This window comes from Anser anser, assembly GCF_964211835.1.
Source record: "Anser anser genome assembly, chromosome: 1".
Classification (NCBI taxonomy): Eukaryota; Metazoa; Chordata; class Aves; order Anseriformes; family Anatidae; genus Anser; species Anser anser.
The window spans coordinates 76206979-76233903 of NC_139720.1; the positions used below are offsets into that span (position 1 = coordinate 76206979).

The 26925-nt window shown below is 41.6% G+C and overlaps 1 protein-coding gene across 1 annotated transcript; it reads right to left on the reverse strand.

The window, feature by feature from the left end:
- Positions 1-431: 431 nt before the first annotated feature.
- LOC310892869 (dystroglycan 1-like) lies at positions 432-11510 on the reverse strand (the record flags this gene model as incomplete). The annotated part of the gene is made up of 4 exons (XM_083821109.1): positions 9838-11510; positions 8611-9629; positions 7111-7910; positions 432-1759 (listed from the first exon to the last, which is right to left on the reverse strand). The coding sequence occupies exons 2-4, from the start codon at positions 8850-8852 to the stop codon at positions 432-434; spliced, it is 2370 nt and encodes a 789-aa protein (XP_083677235.1). The 5' UTR covers positions 8853-9629; positions 9838-11510.
- Positions 11511-26925: the final 15415 nt, after the last annotated feature.

Genomic DNA, 26925 nt, shown 5'->3' on the forward strand with positions numbered 1-26925 from the left:
GAAAACACTGACCCAGTGTTCTAGGATAACATAGAGACTCAAGTGTTGCAGTGCATTTGAATTTCAGTGGAAACATTGGCTTTTGTGATGGTGATTGTGATTTTTCTATATAAATTGTGTGGAGTCATAATGGAGTTAATTTTACTCAACCCTGGTTCATTCTCACCAGCATCAGCTTGGTATATGTTTTCTGGCTCTGACTGGTATGGACACATTGGTTTGTCCACCCTATCTATTGATTTACCTGGTATTTTGTTTTAATACTTACTTTCAGGATTCTGGTTTTGCTACTGCTACTGCATCAGGCATAGCATAACCAACTTGTGTTCTACATTAAATTGAAAAATGAATACTTAGACTTTTTTTTCCTGAGTAATAGGGACAGTACTTTCTATCATACAAGTTGTCTATCTCTAGACCTGCTCTTTCTGTCACTTAGAAGATGTTATCTTAAATCTGTGGATATTGCCCTGACCATCTTGGGTAGTCATACTCTCTTGATAAGGGGGTGGGAGTTGGTATTTTTGTGGCTGGGAAGATGGTGTGGTGTGGGACAGTCTCACTGATCTAGAATACTGCTCTTGAGAAGTGAGTGCTACCAAAGGTGGTATCCATAACGGAGGTGAGGGCGAACCCTGACACTCATGTACAGCTGCTTTGAGAGGCTGTAGGTCATCCATCGCCACATCGACATGGCTTAGCTGGGACTTGCTTGGAAACATAGACTTTGATCCAGGAATCTTCCTGTGGTACTTGCAAGAACAGTAAACTAATATGATCAGAACCAGTCCAACAGTGACACAAAGGCTGCTTAGTAAGGCAGATGGGGACACTCCAGTCATGGAGTCATCCCAGTCTTGAAGTGTAGGCTGTACACTGCTGTTGAAAGACCCATTGAATGGCTCTGTAGCAGGAACGCAGACTTCACTATATGAAACATTGAAGATGACATCAATTTTGTATTCTGGTAACATTGCTTGGACGAAGTGTGGGTTGACATATCCATCTGGCACTCTTAGTTTCCTCAGTGCTTCCTGGGTTTCCTCTTTTGCACACCACCTGTAAGGTCTGTTGGCGCTTGTACACAACGAACTGTTATACCATGAGATTACTGTGGACCCAAGTTTGAGAGCGGTCACTGTGATGTCTTTGGGATTGCCGGAGTTCAAATACAGGGAGAGCTTCTCTAGAAATAAACTAATCCTTTTTCTCTCTCTCAGGAAGGAGTAGTAGCTGTTTTCCGATCTGATGGTGTAAAGGTGGCATGGTACCCTTGGGGGCTTCAGAAGGTTGATGGTGAAGGATTGCCAGGCAATCAGTCCCCCTGAATCTGTGGCAGACAGCACGAATTCTTGAGGTGAATACTGGAAATCAATTTCAAGGGGATAGCCGTGCATGATCTGCTGAGATGCATTAAATTGCAGCCAGCTTTCTGATTCCAATGGAGAGCCATCAGCTGGGATTAACTTTAGAGATAACTGAGTTGAATTGCCATTTTCCTCATCGTGAAATGTGTTGGCAGATATAGGAAAAGAGAAGAGGCATCCGATAGTTGCTGTTATGAATTGAATTGAATGAACAACCTTTCGGGAATTGTTTGCTTGCCCTTTAGAGAGTGGTTGGGAAGGGAAGGAAAGGGAAAGGGCTATGAGGAAGAAATAGCTATCTGATACTGAATGATAGCAAAGAAATGTCAGCCTCAAAGAATTATGGAGCATGTTGGCGAGAAGAGACCTCTGGAGGTAATCCAGGCAACCTCCTGCTCAAGGCAGAACTGTAGCCAACACTAAATGAGATCAACCATGGCTTTGCCTAGATGAGTCTTTACAAATCTCTGGTATGAAGATCAAGTCTAGGTGACTTACTTCATTACTGAATTAACCCCAAGTGTCTTCTGAGCCTCCTGAGATGCAGTTTGTGGCCATTGCTTCTTATTATATCAGCTATCATTTCTCAAATGAGAAGTCTTATGTTGCCCTTTACACTCCTCTTTGACAGACAATACCTTTTACAGATTTCCTTTAAACAGTACTCTGCACTGTTTTTCTTACATTCTTTCTTTTTGCGATGAATGTCGCAAATCATTCTTTCCTATGAAATGAGTAACTGATCACAACCACTTAATTCTGGCACCATCTTGGGAGTTGATTCGAAGATTTTAAAATATTTCTCTCTGATCACATCAACTTGACAATTTGTCAGTAATCTTGACTTTCTGTACCATCATTAAATGGAGATCATATACTATTCCTTGGGACATTTAGACTGAAATACACGGGTGATAACTAAACCCACTTTGTTTTGTTAATTCTATCTTCTATACCTGACACTAACAAGACCAATTCATTATATAATTGGAGGATAATCTCAAAAGCAATTAAAAAGAGTTAAAAACTTGATAAAACTTGAGTTTAGGTTTTAGTTCTGGATATTTTAGAAACAGAATTCATGTTTTCATCATAGAAAAAATTCAAATCTAAAATGTAGAAAACAAAAAGCTAAATTATCTTTTAAAATGTCTACATGATATGATAACTAATTAATAATGTCTTGTAAAAGAGAAGGAAGCTTTAGTTATTGTCCTTTATTTAGCCTGCATTCAACTGATGGATGGCATTTGTTATTTAAAAGAACAATGTGCTCATCACTTCACATAGCCATCGACCTGCGAAAGACAAAAGGGAATGCTGGGAACTGCCAGGGGAAATACTAGACTCACCTCAATTCTACTGAAACTTAAGCTTATAAAGGTAGTGTAAAGCATTGTTCTTGACAATTTCATGTGCTTTTGGGTGTATTTTTTGTGTGTGTGACTTTATAATTCTCTAGTTATGTTGAAGCTTATTTAGATGTGATATGTTTATTTAAACGCAACTGAAGATGCACAGCACTGTTACTTCTAGTGTAATATGTTAGTAAGGTCTTGTATAATGCCTTTCCAAACAATTAAATCTTAGTCTAATATTTTTACACAGAAATACCACAATATGTTTCTCAGATGATGTGCTTATTAGTTCATGGTGGCAGCCAAGTATGTCTCATTCTTGATGCTTTAAATATCAAAGAATAAGTGCAGTGTTCCTTCCTATTATTGTAAATGCTTACACTTTTTCTTTTTTCTTTTCCATTTTGAGTTATGGAAAGCTTCTGTAACCTTAAAGGCCTTTCCTTGTACAATTGGATGGTGTAGTAAAATCAGAGGGTGGATTACAGTCTGGAGCTGCCCTGCAGCAGACTGCATAGTACTCTGATACTTTGCCTATCAAAGACTCTAACATAGGTATCTTATTAGCAGAGCTCTCATCAGATGGCACCTTGATTTATGTTCATTACCAAATTTAGATTTACAGGACCCCAGGATCGTGCTTTCACAAACTGAGATCCTCAGAAAGTGCTCATAACTCAGAAAAGCTCATAACTTACAAATACAGTGTCCTCCTTGGAAACAGAAACGTTTCCTGAAGAATTAATACTTAGCTCTGTAAAGAATAGGTCCCAGCCCTGATGGCCAAGTGCTCTGCCAATAGATTCAGAAATTGAGCTTACATATGAGGTAATTATTAAAACATGTTATTGTTTCATCATCCATTGACAACACTGAACATGGATTTCTTGTTTGGGAATTTTATGAGAAGGTTTGTGTTTTCTTTATACTATTGAATCATGTCTAGCATAAAGAATAATTTCACCTTGATCAGGCAAACACTGGGTGTCTCAGCATCATCGCCCCACTTCTGGAGGTGGCAGATACTCATCCTGGGGCAGCGTTGCTTTGACAGCTATGCAGCTGCCCAGTTTGAAGAGCTCTTGTGAATGAACATATAAGCAGACACCAAGTCAACTGCAGGATGACAAAATGGTGATGAATTTGAAAAGGAAATCTGACTTGGATCAAGCTTGCTGACAAGTTTGAGGAGTAAGGAAGACAATGAGGACTTGGGGAGTTCCTGCAACCTGTGACAGAAATATTCCTTTCTTCCTGCTCCTTCTCTCTCTCATTTTGTTATATTTTGGAACTATTCACTTTGGAATAGGGACCAATTTGCAGTATCCGGTAAAGTGGCTCCCTAGGCTTATCATCAAATTAGTTACTGCCTAACATAAGTAATGAGGAGAGATTAATTGAAAGGGCACAAAGTTTAGGTCATAATACTTTGAATACTACATGAGTTGTAGTACAGGAGACAAGATATGCCTTGCAAGATCATTAAAAGAGATGACAGCTATATTCAGAAGTAAGATTTTTTTTATTTTTTTTTTTTACCTGGGGTTTTATTCTGAAGCTCTTGTGAAACAGAAAATGGAGGAAGAATCCATATACTTTCTGTGGAGTGCAGTATTTCATATGTAGGAGACAGCAAGGTGCTTGGACCATGGTGCGATGGTGGTACTGTCTGAACCATCTCTGTGAAAACAAGAGCGTTATTTATTATAGTGTTAGGTGACAGATGGCTTGGATTTATGTAAAAGATCCTATTTTAGTAATTTACTATGTGGTTGGGAATACAGTTTAAAAGCTTTTATGGCATGTAATTAAAAATTCTTTGCCAGCATGGGAAGGCCCATGGGAAGGAGGCTAGAGAAGAAAGGGATGTGGAACGGAGTTTCTAGTGTTACAGTCTTACCTCATGTCTGGCTGTAAAGTGAGCTGGCCCAGTTCTGCAACTGATTTGCTGTGTGGCCATTGAATAAATCAGTATGTCTCTTGAGTGGGAATGCCATAGTCTGATTGCTCTGTCTTTCAGTGGACTTTGGCCACTGTGTTTTCTATTTTAATTTCCCAGCCATTACAATAGGGAGCACTGTAATGAAAAATAATATAACACTGTTGTAAAATACATTGAATGTCTAAGTTACTGCAACCGTTAGGCATTTATTTTAATAACTTGTAAATCACTATTCAATATTTTAGTCTGTTGAAAATGGTGTAGGATAAATGTAGTGTTTGAGGTGATGAAGATAACAAGGTTATATTTCCTGGCTGGGTAACGTTCAACCTCTCCTTTAGAAAATCTCTGAAGCCTTTATCAAAGTGGCTTCTCTCACTGGAGCAGAAAGATAGTTTTGAAAATCTCTGTACGGCACGTGCTCTCAAGAGTGTATCATGCAAGATACTGCAAGAGCAGTATCATGTTAGGGTTGTGTTGTCTATCTGGGCTTTGACAGATGGTTTCTTGGACACTTGATTACGAACCTAAATATTTCAGACTGCAGCCTTGCACTATGGGTATAGATGTAAGGTAGGTCTGGTAGAGCTTTAGAAAGCAGACGGTTCTGAACAGCATTTATGAGGTCAATGCATTAGAAATGGGGGCAGTGACTTTGCTCTAGAATGAAGGAATGGTTTGGCTCTGAATGCCTGCACTTAGTATTTAAGATCTACCATGTGCACCTTTTTACAGATGTAATAGAAGCTGATTCAGACACAATCCTGCAAACTCACCCAGCTGGTCCTACCAACCTACCATCTCTTGAAGTCTAGCATGCACTTAAGCCCGACTCAGATTCATGCAGTTGGAAGGGGAGAACTGTAAAGGATGTCTAGTCTAATTTTGTACTCTGTAGCATACTCAGCTACATCTGTGTCATTTCTGATAAATATTTGGTGCTCGTTCTTAAAAATGTCCACAGTGTTCCCTGAGCAATCTCATCAAATGTCGTCTTATCCTCGCTGTGAGAAAGTTTATCTAATGTCTAACATAAATCAACTTAACTGTAATTTAAGGTCATTAGTGCTGCTTCAGTTCCCACGGGATATGGAGAACACTTCTTTCATCTTTTCAGCAAGCTGTTACATAAACCTGCATCTTTCCTCAGTCTTTTAGATTTCCATTTGTGTCATTTTTTTTTTCTAGAATTCAGATGATCTATGTGTTGCTTAGGAGCTTTTTCAGTGGGTCCATATCTTTCCTTAGATAGGATAGCCAAAGCTGGGGTCTGATTGTCATTAGGGGAAATGTACCAAGTTGACAATATTACTTTCCCTTGCAAGGACACAACACTGTTGCTGATATCTCTAGCACAGTGAGGTCATGCTGTTGCAGATTAAATTATGTTGATCTATTCTGTCAGGACTCGTACAGTAGGAAATAAGATGAATAGAAAGTCAAATCTTAAACATACCTGGTATGGTACTGAGCAGACAAGAAGTGGCATTAAATAAAGTCACCAGAGGTACTTCTGTGGCATCAGACGTGACATCTGAGATTTTGTGCAACTCCAGGGTAGGCTCAGTGGCATTTGGCAAAACCATTCTTGTTCCCAGATCTCTGCCTGAATGCAATTCCATTGTTGATAAAATACCTGCAGACTGCATCTGTGTTTTGAGCATGCTGCCACCATAATAAGAATGTATATTTGTTGGTGTGGGTAATTCAGACACGTCAAAGCTAGAAAAGTCTACTGGCGGAGTAAGAAAAGGAGTGCTATTGGAACGGGACAGAAGGCTCAGGCTTGGTTCATAAGATGTTTCTGCTTTACCAGGGAAAGTGCTGTATAAACTGCTAGAAAAGCAGGCTGAGGTTTCAGGATGGAAATTCAACTTGGGATATAGGATCTGTGCTTCTGGCTGGATCACAGGGGAAGCTGTGCTTTTTTCTTCAGTGAATAGAAGCCCACTGGGCTGTGGGATACTCCTAGAAGACTTAGATAAGTATTCATAGCCATGAACCAATATGTGGCTTGGCCTGCTACTTGCTGGTGAAGGTGGAAATGTGTCATTGACAGGAGATGTGAAATCAGATGGATTTGTGGCTGTTAGTGAAGCATTTGGGGATAGAGACAGGAGTGTCCCTGGGGATGGGGATGCATTAGAAAGCATTTCAGATTTTGGAAAGTGGCTTTTTGCCTCATTGCTGTAATCTGGCACTTCTGATGTTGATGTTGTTTCTGGCAAAAATATATGAAATGCTGTCGTAGAAGGAAATGCCTCTGAGGTATGAGGCCATTCATGAAGAGTGTTTATCATCAAAATATACGTGGGTCTAGAAAACGGGTCTGTATTTGAAGTGATGTCCTGTAGGAGATGGATTCTGGATAGTTCTGATTTACTAGAATGGAAATAATAGTCTGTCTAAGGCACGTGAGGCTCAGGCTGCTACAAGGACATGCCAGAAGGTCTGATAGGCAGTACTTCCAGCTCAGTAAAGAGAAATGTTTTAGTAACCAGTGAAAGTGAAAGAAAAAATGGAGAATTAGCGTCACCAAACATTATAGATACTGTTGGGTTAGTTGGCATGTCCCGTGTTGAGTCCACGTTTAAGGTGACTAAACTTTCTTGACTTACAAGGTGGATAGCCTTGTAACTTGCTATTATTATACGCTCTTCATATAAACATGATAAACTCTGAGTAGGTGATACCACAACTTGTATGAGTAAGTGGCTTGGCACAGCAGAGGACAAAGGACTGGGAGCATCTTCCATAGCTGTTCTCTGGCTAATTCTAATTGCTTTTAATGTAGGTGTTGGTGTGATCATTAATTGCCTGTGCTGCCACCCTGGAGACTTTCTTTGATAACCACCTCTCCTAAGTATTCTCCAGCCAGTGATTTCATATCCTAGCAGCTGTGAGGGGTGACGTGAATCAACATTGTGTTGCAGCACTTGGATGAATTTGTGGAGTGCAGCAAATTCGCCACACTTGACAGGCCAGGAGAGTCCTACATAATGGTTCACCACAAAGTCTATGTGCACAGTGTCTTCAGCCAGCACAGTCAGGTTCTGCAAGCTGCTGTGTGCCACATCTGTGTACTGCAACAGGGTTACCAGGGAGGAATCCAGCTGGAGATATTCGGCAATTGTGCACAAGATGTAGAGGCGTTCCTGTGCTTCCAGGGTTTCCACTCCAGTAGGGAGAATGATTTCGGCGGAAGTGATGGGAACTTCCTTCCCACACCTGTCAGGGTTGGTATTGAAAGTTCAAAATTGCATTGGTTATGTTGTTTATCTACCCCCCTCTTTTGTGAAGATACTTGTTTAAATTTAATCTGTCATATTATGCACATGCATCACTCAAAATCGCACCTCTTCATCCAAAACTTCCGCCTACTTGGTTATATTAATGCGCTCCATTTCATTAACTTCAACGACGGTTAAGTTTGATCCTCTTGCTTGTCTAGAGCACAGCAACATGGTTTGAATTCACCAAATATTATCATTGTTATGCTGACTTGAAAGTAATACAGGTAAGAGATTTCCAGTCTGATAGGCATCAAATGTAAGTATATGCAGAAAGAAGCCCTGTACCATCAGTGGAAGTAGACAGTGTCTTGCAGAGGCAATTGCTGGCAATGATGGGAACCTCCCACTGGGGAAGAGCTCCCATCCCTAACAGGATCGGGGGCTGGGTGCTGCCCTGATAGTTGCCACCTGTAGCATCAACACCCACTGCTACCAGGCTCCCAGTCTTCATGCCCATGCTGCTGCTCCTGAGCAGCAAAGCCTGGTGCCTCCTGCTTTGCAATTCAACATGCCCTTGTTCAACCTCTTTCTTTTTTTCTCTTTATTTTTTTTCCCAGCATCATACTTCCATAGTAGAAAAAGACCACCCTGTGTCACTTAGGGAGGGCTCATCTTCTGGGCAAAAACCTTTAAAAGCTGACAATACTCACTCGTAGCTCTTTGGCATGTGGTTCAAGCTTTCCTCTGTGTCTGGGAGTAAGATGCATGAATGAACAAAGATGGTGAACTTTACAGCAGCTCTCTGGGTGCACGTCCTTCCAGAGGCAGCTACGTTCAGCAGGTACACTCTACTCTCCCCTGCCATTGGCAGTCCCTGCAGAGTGCTTGTGTTGGGGTTGAAGTCCGACCATTTTGGCAAATTTGCACCGCTGGCTAAAGTGACCTGCTCCATAAGAGGAAGGATGACAAATGGAATTAAAAACAGGAGGTAAGCGTTCCTACTCTAGTTTTACATATCACAACTTCTAATTAGGAAAGAGAGAAGTTAAGGAACAGCTGGTTTCTAGAAAACAACACCACCTTGCTCTTTCTGTAGTTCTTGTTCAGTATTCCTTTAAATGCAGTGGCAACACTATGCTTCAAAGACCCCACGTTCTTCAGGCTGCAGGTAGATAACATACACATTGTACATGGTTTTTCTCTATTTGTTCACTACGTAACTGTTACATTGGCAGTGAACTGTGGTTAGATTTTTGCCATTCTTGACTATTTAAAATGCATCAGGGACGGAGACCTATAATGAGTTCATTCTAAACCTAAAGTGAATACCTGTTTGCTGCAGGATTGTACCAAGAAGTGTATTTAATAGTATTACCTAGTACTGAGCTATTGTTCCCCAAAAGGCAAATACTGGCACTGGATAATAGAATATCTTTCCCATAAAGAGAGTTGCATCTGGGATTCCTTGCAGGATCTTTATTTCTTCGCATGTGTTTTTTGATTCCTTGGCAACCACAGCAGCCGTGTTTACACAGACAGATGCCAGCATAAAGAGAAGAGGGAGTGCGGGTAAAGCTCGCGCCCCTGGGAGCAAACAGGACCCTGAGGCAGGAAACTCGCTGTCGGTGCCAGCAGGGCTTCTGCAGACATCCATCTTCATACAGCAGCTGTACGGGGTTGCGTCTGTGTGCCCTGCTAGCAGATGATGCTACTTCATTGCACTTCGGAGCTGTAGAAGAAGGGAAAAAACGAGACAAAAATACACACATATGCATGTGCACTTTAGATCAGCCTACTTCATCGTGTGGGGAAGCAGAAGGATGTCAAATGTGGCAAGGCTTTACACTGCATTCATTAGAAACCCGGTGGTCTGGTTGTTACAGGCCACTGCTGAATCTGGAATGGGTTATAGACTTGTAAAAAGCCTCTGTACTTACCATCACTACCCTATGTGGCTGAAGACTTTTCATGGGAAAATACCTCATAGCACAAAGCCAGCTCATAACGCTTTTCAACCCGGTTTCCTTCAGACCTGCCGTTGCTCCCATCAGTGCTTCTGTCCTGATAAAAGACCACTTGGTCTCCAGGAGATGAAATGCTACACTAGGGCCTCATCAGGGGGGCCTTCAACATATAGCGTTGAAGAACCAGATAAACAGAGCAGTAACCTGACCTGGCAGGGTTTTGTGGTATAGCAGCAGCAAAGAGAAACAGAGTATGGCATACAGCAAACAAATTGAAGGCAAAGACAGAGTCGGTATCCATCCCCTTGTAACATAAAGAGCTGGACTCCTGCTGCTTTTGCCTTACTGCATTTGCTTTGCCTTGCTGCATTTGCTGCTTCTTTTTTAGAGGAGATAAAAGCACTAATAAGTGGTAAAGTGGTTCCTGCAGGTGTGGAGCTCTCACAGACCTGTGAGTGGCTTCCAAATTCAACACCTTTTAGAAGAGAGAGGCATACCATATGCTTGGTCTGTCCTGCTTAGGATAGACTTATTTAAAAGCATGACAAAAAAAAAAAACGTAGGCAGAAGCACCAATATTTGCTAAACTAATTGATACAGCTGGGAAGACATGAAAATTCTTTTGAACCCAAAGGACTGAAGAAGCAGTGCAGTTAGTACTACTTTATTGGTATAGCTCTTACAGCAAGATGTCTTGAAAACCACAGTCCTCTTTGCATTGGCTTTACAAACTCAATGGCCATACATCTAAGAACGAGGTCTTGCTCTTCTGACCCATCAACAAGTAGTTTCTCCTGCTTGAGTGCATGATTTCAGCATGCTTTGTAGTATTTGCCAACCTTCCTGTCAGGCAGTGTTGCCCAAATCCCTTCCATTTTAGTGATAAGTGGAATATCCTTTGGACAGAGCGAGAAATGGTGATATTAATCAACATTCCTAAGTGTTCATGTGTAAAGGCAAAAAACTGTGTGATATGTTCTGAACCTCAATGTGGTCTCCTTGCACCCACGATGTGTCCTACTGGAAGTATGCAGTACTCCGAACAGAAAATGAACTATGCTGCTGATAGGTGTGCAGAGCTCAGTGAATGTGCTTGAGGTGGTTAGCTGGACTTGGACAGAGATGAATCTGTAGCCAGCGAAGTCTGTTTTCCTTGCAACTGTGATTGGCTCCGAATGAATCAAAAGTTGTGCTTCTTTGATAATGCTCAGTTATAAAGAGAGAGAAGTTGCTACACTCAAATCTCCATTTATCATTGTCAGTGTCTCCCCTGTTACTTTCCTCTGCAATTTCTGAAAACATAATGGCATGTCCTAACTCACTGATTATGAAATTATGAAAAGAGTGAGTAGGTGGTAGGGTGAAGTTCCTGTTGGAAGATGAGAACTTGTATTCAGAGAATATAATTCTTATGCAAAGGAATGGGTGCTTGACAGCTGACTAATCTCTCCTAATGGATTTACCTCCTGAGAGCTTAGTAAATATTGCCATGTAACCATGTATGAATCATCAGTGTGCTCTAAGATGATGGGAACGCTCTGAGATCCCTTGTTGCTGAGATCTGAAAGTGGTCTTATCCTCCTCCCAGAGGTGGAACTTCTGCCCCTGTCCAGGGATCTGAAGCCTCCAGCCCCTCCTGCAGTTCAGGGGACTGGAGATACTGGTGGGTGTTTCAGCTTTTAGGATCCTTCCTTAGTAACTTCTGACCTACCATCAAATATTATGTATTTGCTTTACAGTATCAGGTGTGGCAGAATATTCTCATATTGCATGCTATCTCGGGTCTCCAGATATAAACTAATTAAAACTTTGTGTGAATGTGCTAGGGAAGCTTAACACGATAAGATTTTAAAAAATTCTCTGACTTCTCTCTCACTTATAGTAAATGACACTTCCTATAATTCTCACTATAGTATAATTACTGAGCTCATAATTCATTTTTCTAGTGAAATTGTAATAGACACCTTTTGATAAAAACAAACCATCTAAAGTGTCATTCTATGGCCAAATGCAGCAAAAATAAATAAATGTAAATAAATATGACTTATCCAGAAGCAAGGAATCTTGGCTGAAAGTATTCCTGTCCCTGACAGAACCAGGAAATATCACAAGTTTTATGGAATAATTTAATTCCCACATGATTTCCTGACGAGATTCAGTTGAACTAGGTATCTAGATAAGGTGGGTAAGTGTAATCCAAAGCATATCTCAATCAAACAGGATCTTTTTAGGGTACCAATAAGTAGCTGTAAAGACAAAAATAGCTTGCTTGCTTTGCTTCACTTCTAGCTTTAGACACAATCGTTTTTCTATGAGTCAGTGCTGCATTTACATGTATATGGTTCTGAAACTAGAGAAAGACACCCCTAAAACTGTAACATCAAAGAACATATTTGAAGGATGCGATTTATTTTTTTTTTGAGACTCAATGATCAAACAAGGGAGGGGAAATACAAACTTATAAAATGGAAAGCACAATTGTCTTCATTTTTCATGCTGCACTTGTTTAAGGTGTTCTGCTGTCACTCGTGTTAAGAGGAAAAGGGGAGAAAATGCACGGTATTTATTTGTGCAGTGCATAGCAAGCCTGCCTGGGGGTTCTCATGGTCTCCTGCAATACCCCAAATACCCTAAAACTGTTGAATTTTAAGGATTCTACCACAAAGACAGTATTTTTTTGATAAAGTGTTTTGTTTGTTTGTTTTTTGGTTTTTTATTTTTATACTTACTGAAGCCCCAGCTCCTGGAATCAAGTAATTGTTTGGCAATTCTGACTTTCCTTTAGACGCATTCCTATTCCAAACTTCTTTCCTGATGCAAAGGGAATCTAGACATTTTTCCAGTGCCCCAGAAAACTCAGCAAGCAGAGGGTGACTTAGAAAAAATATTTTGGGTTCTTTTACGAGGTCTGGTTCAGTATTTTTTTGAATATCTGAAGCTGGCACTTTTGACAACTGTGGAATCCATACCTTGATAACACTAGGCCTGCAGTCTCAGAGTGGTTTGCACTGACATCACAGATGGGAAACCAGGTGGCGTTGGACAGTATAACACAGTTTTCCAACTTTTCCCTTTGACTTTCACCATGTTCCAAGAAGAGACTTCTGTGTCTGAGTTGCCTAGTAATGTGCAGAGAGATGCCTGCACCATGGAAGTCAGTGCATGAAGTCTTATGCAAAATATGGGAGATGTTTTGATTTGTGTTTGGACTGCTGCAATATATAAATTGTCTGTTTCTAGAAGAGAGAAACATGGTAACTGGGTGTAAGGAAGGACAAAAATGTATGTGATGGGGAAAAAAAGAGCCTGTATGATATAGATTTTCTTGTTTTTATGGTGTCAGGCGTTGTGTGACAGACCTGCCAGACCTAGTATGATGATGGTAACACACCCTTTCTGTACAGGGTTAAAAAGTCTCAGGGCACAAGACACTAGTTCCCAAGAAATGTTCATTTTACATGACTCTTTATTAAATAGGCTCACTTCTAACAGCTCCTACCACACCCCACTGTCCGGAGGTAGGACTGTGTCAAAGGGGATGTGTGCTTCATATTTGGTCTGGAGGAAATCTTCTATAGCCACTGAGGGGTTGCTTCCCAACTTAGGTATTCAGTGGGATCAAATTGCAGACGTCTAGTGCGGTTTAATGTAAACTACGGAGAAAGTGAAATTTTTGGTGTCTGTGATAGCGTCAGAAGAAGAGGTTTCCTTTCATGATTTTTCTTCAAAATTAAAAAATAAAACAAACAAAACCCATGATTTTATGCATTTTTGAACATGCTACTGTTTATTATTGAGTTGCTACCTCAGGTTTTCATCCCTTTTTTTTCTTATTTTAAAATGAGTGAGGTAAAGAGTAGAAAGGATAAAGGAGAACACCATGAAGTCAACATCTGAGGGAAAGCTTCTCAAGCCAAGTCTTGCTTCTAGTTTCCATTCTGCTTTGCAGTGGGAAGTTATCTTCACTTCCCACCTCACTTTCCTCCCAGCCCCCCTGTGTTTCCTCTGAGAAATTGTCTATGTGGGAAAGTATAAACATGAAAGCCAAAGTATGAATTTATACTAGGGTTAAATTTGTTTTTACTACCCATGTGAACACTCTTGTTTTGCTACAAGCATTTTTTTTCAAATTATGGTTTTCTTTTCTTCTTTAAAGCTTAGCTTATAACATTGAAGACTGTTTAAACTAAGCTGGAAGAGGCTGTAGTAAAAAGACTCAGGCACTTATGCAGTTACAGCTATATATCTAGCAGATAAAACTTGCCTGCTCAGACAAGCCCTCACTATTTCATCTTAGATTTTTTTCCTAGGGAGAGTTTAAAAACTGACAAGAAAGAATTTACTTCAGTGATTTAATTTTCCAAAATGCTTTTATTTTTGTTTTCCTTTTCAGCTTCTTTGAAAAAAAAAATAAGTGCAACATTTCCATTTCTTGATGACCAGCTGTCTTCTGCTAAAACTTGAAAAGATACTGAAATTTTGGCCTTTTCAAAGTTATTGTCTATTTAATAAGGAAAAGTTCACTAGAATGGCTTGACTGAAGATGCTGTGTTGTAGCCAGCTTTTATTTTTAAAGTGCTCCTTGGGCAGGGAAACAGGAGAAGGTGCTAGAGCTGCCCATAAAGCAGGATTTTTGGCTTTACACATGTTAAATTCATTATGAGACCTCTCAGTCTTTAAAGGTCTCTGCATCTCTCTAGCCATTGATTAAAAAAATAAATAAAAAGCAAACCATGGGGCATCACTTCAAAAGGGATTTTAGTAATCATATTAGCTGATATTTTTCTAAATTGTCCTTTGTGGCAAATGAAGCTGCTGACTGAAATCTTTTGGCTAAGTACCACTCCCTTTTCTTTTTTCCCCTCTGCCCTTTTTCTGTCAAATGCAGGAGTCTGAGCAGAGCTTGGGTTTGTACAAACACTGGAGCAGGATGGAGGCTGGTGTGCCAAGTTCCAGCCTTGTGTGATGTTTCTTTTTTTTTTTTTTTTGTAAAGGGGATGGGTTATGTACCAAACAACGAACACGGGGTTTATAATGGACATGCTGACAAAACCTTATTTATGCTGCCTGCTGTTGCTCCTGGGCTCAGCTTTTGCATTCATCTGGCATTGCTGGCTTCCCACAGCACATTTTCAAACAAGTTGTAATAACCTCATAATGTTTTTGTCATGCTCAATGGGCTCAATTTAGCCTTGCTCTTAGCTGATGTGACAGTTTGGGACAGAGCTCCCTTCCCCTGACATCAGCCCTGAATTTGACTCAAAACACTGTTAAATTCAGTGCTGTCCCTCCCTCCATTGCCGTCCAGAAATGCAGATGCTGTTGCCTTTTTACTTATGATGGTACCTATATCTGCTTTGCTGGAAAGAAAGAAAATCACATTCCCCCGTGATCAGAGGTGGGTCTTTCTCATAGGGAGTATTAATTCAGCCCTGCCTGGAAGTAATGAGAGAGACACAAAGGAAATAGCAGTGTTGCCCAGTGCTGGGTTTGTGGACCACACTGCACCTCATTAACCCTTAGACTATTTCAAAGGCATTGAAAAACAAGGTCTATTTGCCCTCCTTTGTCCCTGCTTGTTGTTTAAAAAGAGTCCTAAAGCTCTTCAAAACAAGTCCTACAGTAGCTCCCACCCCCACCCCGTGCCTTTCTTGTGCTGCAGAAATTGAGAGGCTATTGACTGATGGGGAATAGGAAGCAAATTTACAGTCAGATCATTCCTACCAATTTTTCCTCCCAGATGTTTTTCTGTTTGTTTTACTTTGGCAATTACCTAAACAAATTGCTCTCTGAGTAGGGGAACAAATGCAGTCTGGTTTCCCTCAGGTTTTTCTTCAGTTCCCTTTCTCCTCTTTTTGATCTCAGCTTCATCTTCTGCCACATCATCTGTAGAGTCAGGCAGTGAGGAGCCAGACACAACTGAGTGTGGCTGCCTTGGCTTTCCTCCCTCAGCTGGGTGCATTCTCTTGGATTTCTGTCCTTTACCCAACCTCCAGTTCAAATACATATATATATGTATTTTTAAGAACATAATTTTCGTTCTGAAGATCCCTCCCCTTCCAAATGGATCTAAACTGGCTACTGAGGTGAAGAGGTTTTGCCTGGTAGGAGAGGATGAGACTCACAGAGGAGACAGACATACAGGCTGCAATTGCAAAAGCTTCATTTCTTCACGAGGTCAAGATGAAAGGTCAGTTTTTGGAAATCTTTTCTTCAAAAAGTGCTACCTGTTTACTGTCCCTCATGGCTAGCTCGATGAACTGTTCCTGTTGCTTCTAAGAACACTTGAGCAGAATGTAAATCTGTATCCTAAAAAAAAAAAAAAATTTAGGCTGTCTCTACAAGCAGCAAAAGGAGGGGGAAAAGTGCAAAACTACCTAAAAACAAAAAAACAAAACCCTTAAACCTTGTCTTTTTAAAGTAAAGCAGATACTAAGATGGTTACAGTAGAAATATTATTTAGGTTCATTCTTGGTTTGACAGCAATGTTGACAGCTTCCTTTCAATTGGGTTGGCCCACAGCTATCTGTGGAATTTGGTTTCTGCCTCCACTTCTTGCTCCACCTCTCAGTTATGCCATTTTTTTCTCCTGTTGTAGACTAAATCAAGCATTGCCCAGACAACCACAGCTCACTAGAAGTGTCATCAGGTATATGATTGCACCAGTTACTGGAGAGTTATTGAGACCTCTATAAAGCCAGCCAGCCAGGATTCTGCTTCGATATCTTTGAGGAATCATATGACTTATCAGTGATAAAGTGAGACAGGGAACAAGATATAGGATGTTGATTCCATAGGTTTTAGCTAACACAATTGTATGTTAACGACCCCAAAGATAAGGGAGTAAAAGACTGTATGCATAGATAATGGAACCAGAAAGAACTGGCTTGACTGCTGAAGTCTGTCAAAGAAAGGAAAGGTCAGGAATTTAGTAGTGAAGAAGACTTCTGACTTTCATCAAAAGACCACGAGAGTACGCCGGACAACCACCCAAGGACTCCAATAGGCATGCAGATAGGGGCAGAAACCTATGTTATTGATTCTTCAGAGACTTGATGAATATGCAAGAGACTTACATGAAATGAAATGAATATGTATTTATCCCACTAATATAAGCACACTGCCAGTAACCCTTAGTGTGTGTGTGTTAGGCGGAGCGATCCCCCACAAACCCGGCATCATAATAAAGAATACCTGCTTAATAACTTCGGTTGTTGAGTTTTCACTGCATCAGAAGCCAGGACTTTTGATAGTGGGTTGAATATTATCACTAAATATTTAATATGCCAGAAATCAAAGAAATGCATTTTAGAGTGGTTTGAGACTTGCTCCAAGACCCTGTTAAATATGTGCATGACTCATGCTGAGGTGTTCAAAGGTCTTTATTGAGGCTCATCAGTGTAAAAGAAACACACAGAAGAAGGCTCTTGAGGTTTTAGGTGAACTTGATGCTAAGGAAAGTGAGGGAACTGGAGCCAAGTATACTGGCAGAAGGAAAGGGCTGTGCATGCTCCTTGCTTACAGGTCTATCAATGCAGTGCAGTATTGCACAACACCTCTGACATATTCTTAGCTCTTCTGTAAGAGATCTCCTCTGAAGAGAACCACAAATTTGTGCTTATTTGTTGGTGGAGGTTTGTTTGTTTGTTTGTTTGTTTTATGTTCTTTGGGTGTAAGATGAGGCCAACAAGCATCCCCATGACCCATGTCTACCCTATGCTCTTGCTGAAAGATTAAGGTGCAGCATAGTAAGAGTCAGTACCAGACTAGAAATTGTGATGAAGTTGAGACAATGAGGAGAAAAACAATTTAGTTAGTTGCCTCTTGCCTGAAATGAAATAACACATGAAATTATGCGAACGGCCTTTAGTTGTGCTTAGTAACTGCTCTTAGAAAAAGACAGCAGTAGTCTTGGGAGACCTGGGTTTTCAAAGCCACATCTCAACAGCAGGTTTTGATACTCTGATGAAACATCAGATAAACTAGCTATGCATTCTAGGAAAAGTTAAAATTGTTTTCTTGTGGTGCTTCAGAGCTTCTGTTTATTCAAAAACTGAACCATGGATCTAGGAGCCTTACTTCAGGCTCTTATTTTTGCAAATAATAGTCTGTCAATTTGCTTGGTGTTTTTTTCCCAAGCTGTTCTGCCTAGATGCTTTTATTTTGCATACATAATGCTTGTTCCTGCAACAGTGACCACTTTAAAAGTTTCCACGGTAACTGAGATTTCATTGTTGTTTCCTGTTGAAAGCAGGGCAAGAGTGAGCAAGAGAACTACCATGACCTTCTGGCTGTGTGCTGGATGGGGAGCCACCAGAGCTGGGCCATAATCCTGGCTCCTCCGCAGGCCTTTGACTTTGCCCGCCTTGTCCCTGGCAGGAACAAGCAAAGTATTTTGGTGATTTTTGGGTGGCTGTTGATGGGCGGCCACCCAGGTCCTGCCTAGCAACCTTGCCTGTTCTGGCAACCTTCAGGATCCCACACCTATGGGCTTTCCTCACGTCTTGCTGTCTGCCTTGGCCCACTCTGCGTGGACCCTCCTGCCCACATGCCAGCCTGTCCTTCAGGTCCCCTTACTTCCCAAAATTCCCAAATTCCTTTGTAACTCCTGTCGTTTACCTCTTGGTGTCCCTATTTCCCTTCTACCCCTGGTCTGTGCTGTGGCTTTCATGACACTCCTCAGCTTCGTGGCTGTACTTCTGTTTACCTGAGATAGAGCACTAGGCTGCTGGGTAGGCCTTGACATTTTTTTCAGGAGCAACTGTATGGCAAAAGGAGTCTGGCTGCTTATTTGCTGTTACTGAGGCTCATGGATGCTCTCTTTTTGTTTCCACCTAGCTATATATTCCTTGAATATGCCTGGACATGTCAAAACAATGACAATCAGCTTGCATTAAATAAATTAACTTCATACTTCTTGTTATCATCAATCTTCATCTCATCCACTGAAGACAGCTAAAAAGAAAGGCAGTATTTAGTGTTTTTTTTTTTTTTTTTTTTTTTTCAAAAGGAGCAATCCCGTGTTTAAACTCACCCTGCAGAGCAGGAACATGGGCAGGTCTCCTCCTTGCCGGATATGCTTCACTGCTCTGGCACTAGCTCTGCGAGAGGCTCAATCTGTGGGACCGGGCCACCAAAAAAAGCCTATGATACAAACAGCATATCTCCAAACTCTGCTTCTGTCTGCCAAGTGATAACCTGGGGGGGGAAGGGGGGAACCCAACCCCCATGATACCCATTTGGTATATGACTGACGGATTTATGATAGGATGCAGTTTCCCCTGTTTGTCTTGCAGAGAGCGACTGGGCCACACGATTACGCATCTGCCTTCTCACTGGTGAATGCTTCCAGCTGAATTCAGAGGACAGGAAATGATTTAGCTAAAGGCTTTTGGTGACAATTAACAGAATTCCTGCTGATAACTTTTTTTGTCCTCTTCCTCAGAGTATTTTTACAGCAAACCCAAAGTCAATGCGAAGTGGCATTGGAGTTGGGTGGTTACGAATAATTGACGAGTGTGTCATAGAACGGCTTTTATTTCTATTGAAAGTAGGATTTTTTTTTAAGCTTCATCCCTTTAATATTCTACTTGGTGATGAGAGCAACATAAACATCTGTTTTTGTTACCAGGTGGTCATACCCTAAAGCCAGACCAATTTGGCCTCAAACACGGGAAAGCTATTGTCAAAATAATCTACAGGAGCAGTATGATTGTCCAGGAGTCTCTCGGTATAGAGGATCAGGGAGGCAGTCTATGCTTGTGTTGGGAGTGGTCTATCTGCATGGTGAACAGCTCGTTTTTGCCAGAAACAGCATGTGATCAGGTTAAGTCCTGGGATCACAACAGTAATGTCAGCTGTGGAGCATATATTTAAAACCAAACAAGTAATTTCCGTGGTGCATTCCTTGTGTAAAGCATTCCTCTTGCAAAGAGGGAAAACTAAATATTTATTTTGCTCTCATATTGGACTACCTGCATGAAAGAAAGCAAATTACTGGTGTTGGATGTGCTCCCTCAAAAAAAAAAAAAAAACATAGGACTTGTCATAGATGCAATGTTGGAAATGAAGTATCTTTCCTTAGTATTTGGCGGTCTTCAGACCTATGGTTTTGTTTCTTACCTTAGGTGAAAAAACAGAATTACCAAGGGTGAGAGCATTGGTATTGGTTCTCCTCTTAGAAAAGGAAGGATAAAAATGTTTGAAAGAATTGATACAGATGGAAATTAAACAGCTCTATTTATAGTAGATAAATTACAGTTCAGGAGATTAAATAAGTAAGATGGATATTTGTCCTTGGGTATCTGACACCTGTAAACAACAACAACAACAACAAATTCATTTTGAGAGCTTAGGGAGCCACTGTGGGCTTTGTCCTGGTTTTATGCTTGAGGACCTTTCTCCAGCAATGTTTATTGCATGGCAGTCTCCAAACTGGGAATTACTGGAAAAGTAAAGTTAGCTTTGTAAGACGGATCAGTCTGGCTTGTTCATGTTGTCAGTGACTCTTGTGATGAAGTGTGATGTGGCAAAAATGGCCTTTTATTGTTTGTATAGTTAGCAGAGTAGAGAAAAACTGCTTATATCTACTTTGGAGTCAGTTTGAATACTGATGGGTCAGATCTTTTGCTCTGCCTTATCCTCACTGGTGGTTTTGCAAGTGCAGAACCAAGCTCAAGAACAGGAGCAGAGAGTGGAGAGGAAAAGCTCCAGTGGTCACACTGGATGGAAAATGGGTAAGTAAGTGATAAGATGGTGGAAAACATCTTGAGAAAGTGATGGGGAAACAGAGACTGGAAGAGTCACACAGTGGAGTGACACAACAGAAAGCGTATACACAGAGGCTGCAGTTCCAGTCTGTACTGCTGTACATTTTATTCTGAGACAACTTGGACTCTAGCTAGAAAAAAAATGTTTTTCTTTCTACGTATACAGCAATTTAAATAATATCAGCTATTTGCACCCAGAGAACAGAATGTCTTGTACAATTAAGCTAGTGTTTTCAACCTCACAAAAGATCTTGTAAAAAAAAAAAATCCTCTTGTGCTTTTACGAAGTTCATTTACTTCCCCTTCCTTCCCCACCTAAATGCGGAGAAGATGAAGAAGGGTTGAAGTCTTGCTGTTTTGCTAACTACATTTTTGGTATTGAATGACACAGTTTGTTTGATTAAACCCAGCTATGCTTTCATAATTTGCATTAAAAAGAAAAAATAATCTCAGCCCTATTAGAGCACCTTCCATGAGAAAGGATGAGCGCAGCAGTTTTGCCTCACCAATATAAGATTAAACATGGTCATGAGAGAGACCAGGAAGAGGCCCTCTCTTCTTGTGTCTCGGCATGGAAAATGTGAGGGCTGTCCAGGACTCAAGCAGCTACATCCAGAGGTGGTAGAGCTGGTGGGACCAGGGGGCTGGAGTGGACCAGACACATGTGCAGAGCAAGAAGCACCCCGCTGTCCCCTTTCTCCTCACCCTTTAGCACAGCTGGAGAGCTCACAAACATCCCACAAGTAGTCTTTAGACAGTTGTTATTAAAACAAAAGGTGGAGTTGCTTCTTTCAAGCGGCTGGGATATAAATCCAGAGCACTTTGACGGGGCCAGACTGCTGCTGGGCAGGTACTGAGGACTGTGAACATGTGCCACCCCAAACCAAAACCAGGGGCTCAGTGATCACCTCATCACCTCAGGATAAATGGATGTAGAGCAAGTCTGCAAATGACTCTGTGCAGCTCAGTTAATCCAAATGGTGCTGATAGATGAGAAAATGACTAATGAAAATGATGCAGCAGCATGCAGCTTTGAAGAGAACCTGCTGCTGGGTGAGGTGGTCTTCCTTCCCCGGACCAGAAACCTTAGACCTGGCCCTGCAGAAACCAAATCCTTCAGTCCCTGGTTTGCAGTGCTCACTCTTGAGAGCTGTGCTTGAGAAGCTGCTCTGCAGCAGGGTAACCACACTGCGCTTGGTCTCATTGTCCCCCTTTTTTTAGAGGAGGTTGATGTCTTGTCCTCCTGTTTGGCTTGATACAGCTGGAAGAAGGAGACAAGCTGGCAATGCTGGCAGTTGCTTGAAGTGCTCTGGACCTGTCTATGCACATCCTCGCTCCCAAATTCCTAGGGTTTTCAGTGCAGCCTGGCCAGAATGCTGAAAAAAACTTTTGTTGTGTAATCTCTTGATCTTCTGTGTGTTTTTGCCAGTACAGGTAAAAGAGAGGTGCACTCCATGCTCTGCATGCAAGGGTGGGACGTCACCTGTGTTTCCACCAAAGTAAACAAGACATATTCCTAGGTAATTACAGAGAACGATCCGAACGAAACATCTTGTCTCTACAGCTGGTTCCTGTGACATAGCAGACAGGGCAGGGAAACTTGCCCTGCTAGGATATAATCAGTGTTTCTCTTTATTCAAACAAGAAATTAGATTCTTCAGTCTTTGCTCCAGCTAAATTCCAACTCAAGCATGAAGGAAAGCTTTGTCTGACTGAGGTTTGCTGGGGGTAGTGGTGGTAAGATTGGTTCAATTGCTTTGCTTTCAGAGATCTGTTTTAAATTCATGAGGCAATTCTTCCCATGCCACGTCTGAGATTTCAGGTTTGGTTCTGGATCTGTTGGACTGTGGCCTCTGGTGTCACTTCATTTCTCACTTGTGGTGTTACAGTCAATGAGAAGACTACCCCAGTGTTCACACAGGTCCAACTCTTGGGATAGAACAGCACCTTCCGTAAGCCCCAAAGGAGGCTCCCTGTGGGAAGCATTGCTTATGCAGGTAAAAGTCTGTAGGTTTTTTGTTTGTTTTTTTTAGCAGGAGACAACACAGCTGAAAACAAAACAAAACAAACAAAAAAACCACTCAGAGTTTAGAATGCGGGTTGCAAAACAGTCTGGATCCCGCTAGATGATGTTCAACAGTAATGGAGAGATTGACAGCTTCCCCCTAGGCTTCAGCAGGGACTGAGGAGAAATCCCGAGAATTATATTTCCTTGTAGCAATGAGACACTATCTGTGTATATATAGATGCTTTAATTTGGCTGATTTGCTCTAAGTAAGTTGAGTTAATAAGATGATTGTTGGCTTTGCTTTGCAAGCTGCATACAAAACTTTTTATTGTAGCTTGCTTTATAAACTTAGCCTCTCTAAGCAAGTTAGGGGGAATTAAATCCAGACCTGTTAAAATCAGGAAAAGTTTAGCTGTTCACTTCTGTGGCAGGTATGCAAGAACGGCAACACTGGCTCAGATGAGTGATTTATCTAGCCCAGTACCCTCTTCCCTATCAATGGCCAGAGGTGGATGCCCGTGGAGAAGCAAGGACAAAGTACATATTTTGCAATGCTACCCCCCAACACTTCTCCAGCCAGTTCAGGAAGTCCATGAGGTGGATAATCTGCCTTTGTTTACAGTAATTTTTGTTTGGTTTCTGTGACCTTTCTTGGTTTCCCCATGAACCTATATAAACTTTTTGCACCCACCATATCCTATGAAGGAGACCTGCAGATGCATGGACTGTTGTGCAGTGGAGCATGTGTCAGTGCTTTGTTCTGTGTGTGGCTCCTTTCTGTGGCTTTGCTCTGCACTTCTCAGCTGCTGCCTTAGCAGAGACAGGGAAACACCCTGGAAGCATGCCACTCCTAATTTGGTAGACTATCATAGTCTATTTCAGTTGTCTTTAAATTTGGAGAATGTTTGTGCACTTGGTATTTTTTCTTTTATGGCAACTGTTTTATCACTGTTGTCTTTCTCTGAGACTTTTCCAATTCTAATATGTCATTTTTGAGTGGAGGGGACAGAATTGCACCCCTAATCAGGGTCTAGACAAACCTTAGGTTTATACTGCTACTGTCTGGTTTCCTCCTTATTTTTCTCCTGACAGGAGAAAGGCATCAACTCCTAACACCCCTTTTGACCATTGCTGAGCATTGGGACCATAGTGCTGGAGGGCGTGGAAAGATTTCCCCCTCCTCTACAAATTCAGCTGGCTGCACTGCAGGGCAGCTCTCTAACAGGAGCTCTTCAAGAAAAGATTGGAACAAACCTCATTTGTCTCCCATGGGGTTGAAGTACCATCACCAATGCAGATGTTATCTCCATGGCAAGTACAAGTTGGAGGGGGTTCATGTTCCTAGACACCTCTAGAAATTGTATTTGTCTTCCTTTCCTTATTTTTCTTGACACTTTTTTAAGGCCTGGTGTTTTGGGGTGGGTTGGGCAGCAAACTTGAGGCAGAGGCTGGAATCTGTTTCCCCAAATGCAGTGTTGACTGCACTCAGTGGAGTGGGAGACAGCTTACTGGCCACAAAATGCTTTTAGAGGACATGCAGCAATAAGAAACAATGTTTTTGAATGATCATCCATAAATGCTGAAAAAAAAGTGCCAGAAGCTATACTATTTTCCACTCCAAGCTGTGTTTGCTTCACTTTTTTCCTGTCTCTAATCCAAGCCATGACTAGTAATGCCTCCCTCCCCCAAAACACTGTCACCTAAATATCACTTTAAGCTTGTGGAAGAGCAGTCACAGCCTGCCTATCCTGCCTGTGATCTCCTCCATGCAGGTCTGGAGTTGTCCTCTTGCTCCCAGCACTCTTGGGAGGAAGCCCAGAGGCGAGTCCTTCATGGACATGGAAATGGTATTGCTCTGCAGGTCTGGTAACGAGGATCTGTGCTGCAGAGACGGGATGCAAGCACTGACGTCAGCGGTGTCCCCTGGTTTCTGCAGCAGTGGATTGAAGACGGTTGTGTGCACACAGCGTGTGAGGGAAAAAAAATGCTTTTAGGTTAGTAAACACAAAATGTTGTGGAAAAGGCAAGAGAGTTAAATTTACTCCTGTTTTGGAGACTTAGGATCTTCAGGCATCACAACACCCTCAGGGGGTGATACTAAAAAATAAATTAGTAACCTCATTTTTTCTGCAATTACAATCTCTGGCTTTTGTCTGGATGGGGAATTTTAGTTCAAGCCCTTCACAGTGGTGTTACAATGCATAATTATATGACTTGAGGTGCAGTTACATTGATGCAAATCGTCTGGGTGTGCTATCTCTCCATTTAATCAGTGATTTGTTTGCCATTTGAGTACAGAAAATACTTTGTTTAAAAATGAGCTGAACATACTTCCAGTAGGAACATCAGCAGGAAATAATGAAATGTAGCTGATTTGCTACTAGTTAAGAGTACCCAAGAGCTCCCCAAGTGTAGTTCATTTACCCACAGAGCTTTATGCAACACACCGTCAGCTAATTTCACACATAATACAAACCATTCCTTACGTTCATCTCTGTTTATGGTCTTTCCCACTAATCTTTAACTGCATTAGAAACACATAAGTTGTCTCCTTTATTTACTGGGTGTTCCCCTTGATTTGAATCCTACTTTTCATTTTTGGGAATCTCTTTTTTGATGTTAACATCACTGTATGTAACATCATTGTATGGGGGCCTCAGAGCTAAATGCAGTGCTCCAGGTTGGGTTCTCACTAGAGCACAGTAGAGGGGGAGAATCCCTTCCCTCAACCTGCTGGCCATGCTCCTTTTGATGCAGCCCAGGATATGGCTAGCTTTCTGGGCTGCAAGTGCACATTGTGGGCTCATGTTGACCTTCTCATCAACCAACACCCCCAGGTCCTTCTCCTCAGGGCTACTCTCAATCCATTGTCCACCCAGCCTGTATTTGTGCTGGGGATTGCCCCGACAGAGGTGCAGGACCTTGCCCTTGGCCTTGTTGAACTGCATGAGGTCCACACAGGCCCACCTCTCAGGCCTGGCCGGGTCCCTCTGGACAGCATCCCTTCCCTACAGCCTGTTGACTGCACCATGCATGTTGGTGTCATCAGCAGATTTGCTGAGGGTGCACTCAGTCCCAACTGTTCATGTCACTGACAAAGATGTTAAATGGTGCTGGTCCCAGTACTGACCCCTGAGGAGTGCCACTTGTCACTGATCTCCACCTGGGCGTTGAGACTTTGATTGCAACTCTTGGAATGCAATGTTAGTATTTTTCTGAAAATAAGTATAAGAACTTTGCAGCAAGTTCTAGGACTTTGGTCAGTGAACAAATATTGTCATCTTTGCAACTAGTAAGCTGGTGTGTGACAGTGATGTAAAGAAACTTATCAGCAGCTAAGACTGTATATGTGCACGCACATCAGCTCTGGGACAGATCAGTGAGATCTATCTGTGTGACAGACTCAGGTTCCACACCCAGATGAGCAACCTGAATCAAAGCCCACTGAAGATGCATTTCTGGGATTAAACAGTATGTACACCTGACCACCAATTTCTCATGATCATTTCTTAACCCTTTCCTGAGATCGCATCTAAAGGTTTGTGTTGCTGTCTGGTCTGGGTTTGCAGTGTTGCACACACTGGTCTCCTAATGAACAACGTGGGCTTCAAGGTACCATTGCACTATTAAGAGTAAATACTGATTATGAGTTTGGCAGATGAAGGAAAGCAACAAGTTTACTTTCTCTGGTCAGTAACCTATGATTTTATTTATTTATTTATTTATTTTTACAGGGAGGTGGAGAAGTGCATAGCTGCTGCCAGTGCACTGCAAATGCTGGAGTTCTTGAAGTTCTGGCTGGGCCAACGCTACACCTCCCCACTGAAGGATGTTGTTCTCCACCACGTCTATGTCAGCCTTTTAGCAGGACTTACCACCTGTATTACAAACTCTATGAACTGATATATGATACAGTACTACCATACTATCTGTAAAAATCAAAATCAAAACCCATAATCCAAAACAAACCACAGCGACCCCTGCACTCCTGTGGTTCTGTACCATATGCATATTTACTGTAAGGAACATCCTGCCTCAGACCTGTGCTATATATACCCTCCATGGGTAATACTTTGCCTTCTCACATGAAGTTTGTCACGATACATTCATTATTGTGTTGCTTTTGTACTGTGGGAATGGGAGCTAAGCCAGTTTTTCAGATGAGATAGCCAAGAGGAAACTTTAACTATCAAAATACACTCAAAGATTATAGCTTCAAGTGGAGGGCTGCTTTTCTCCACTGCTTCCAATATCCTTTTTGCTCCCTGATATATTCATAGGTGG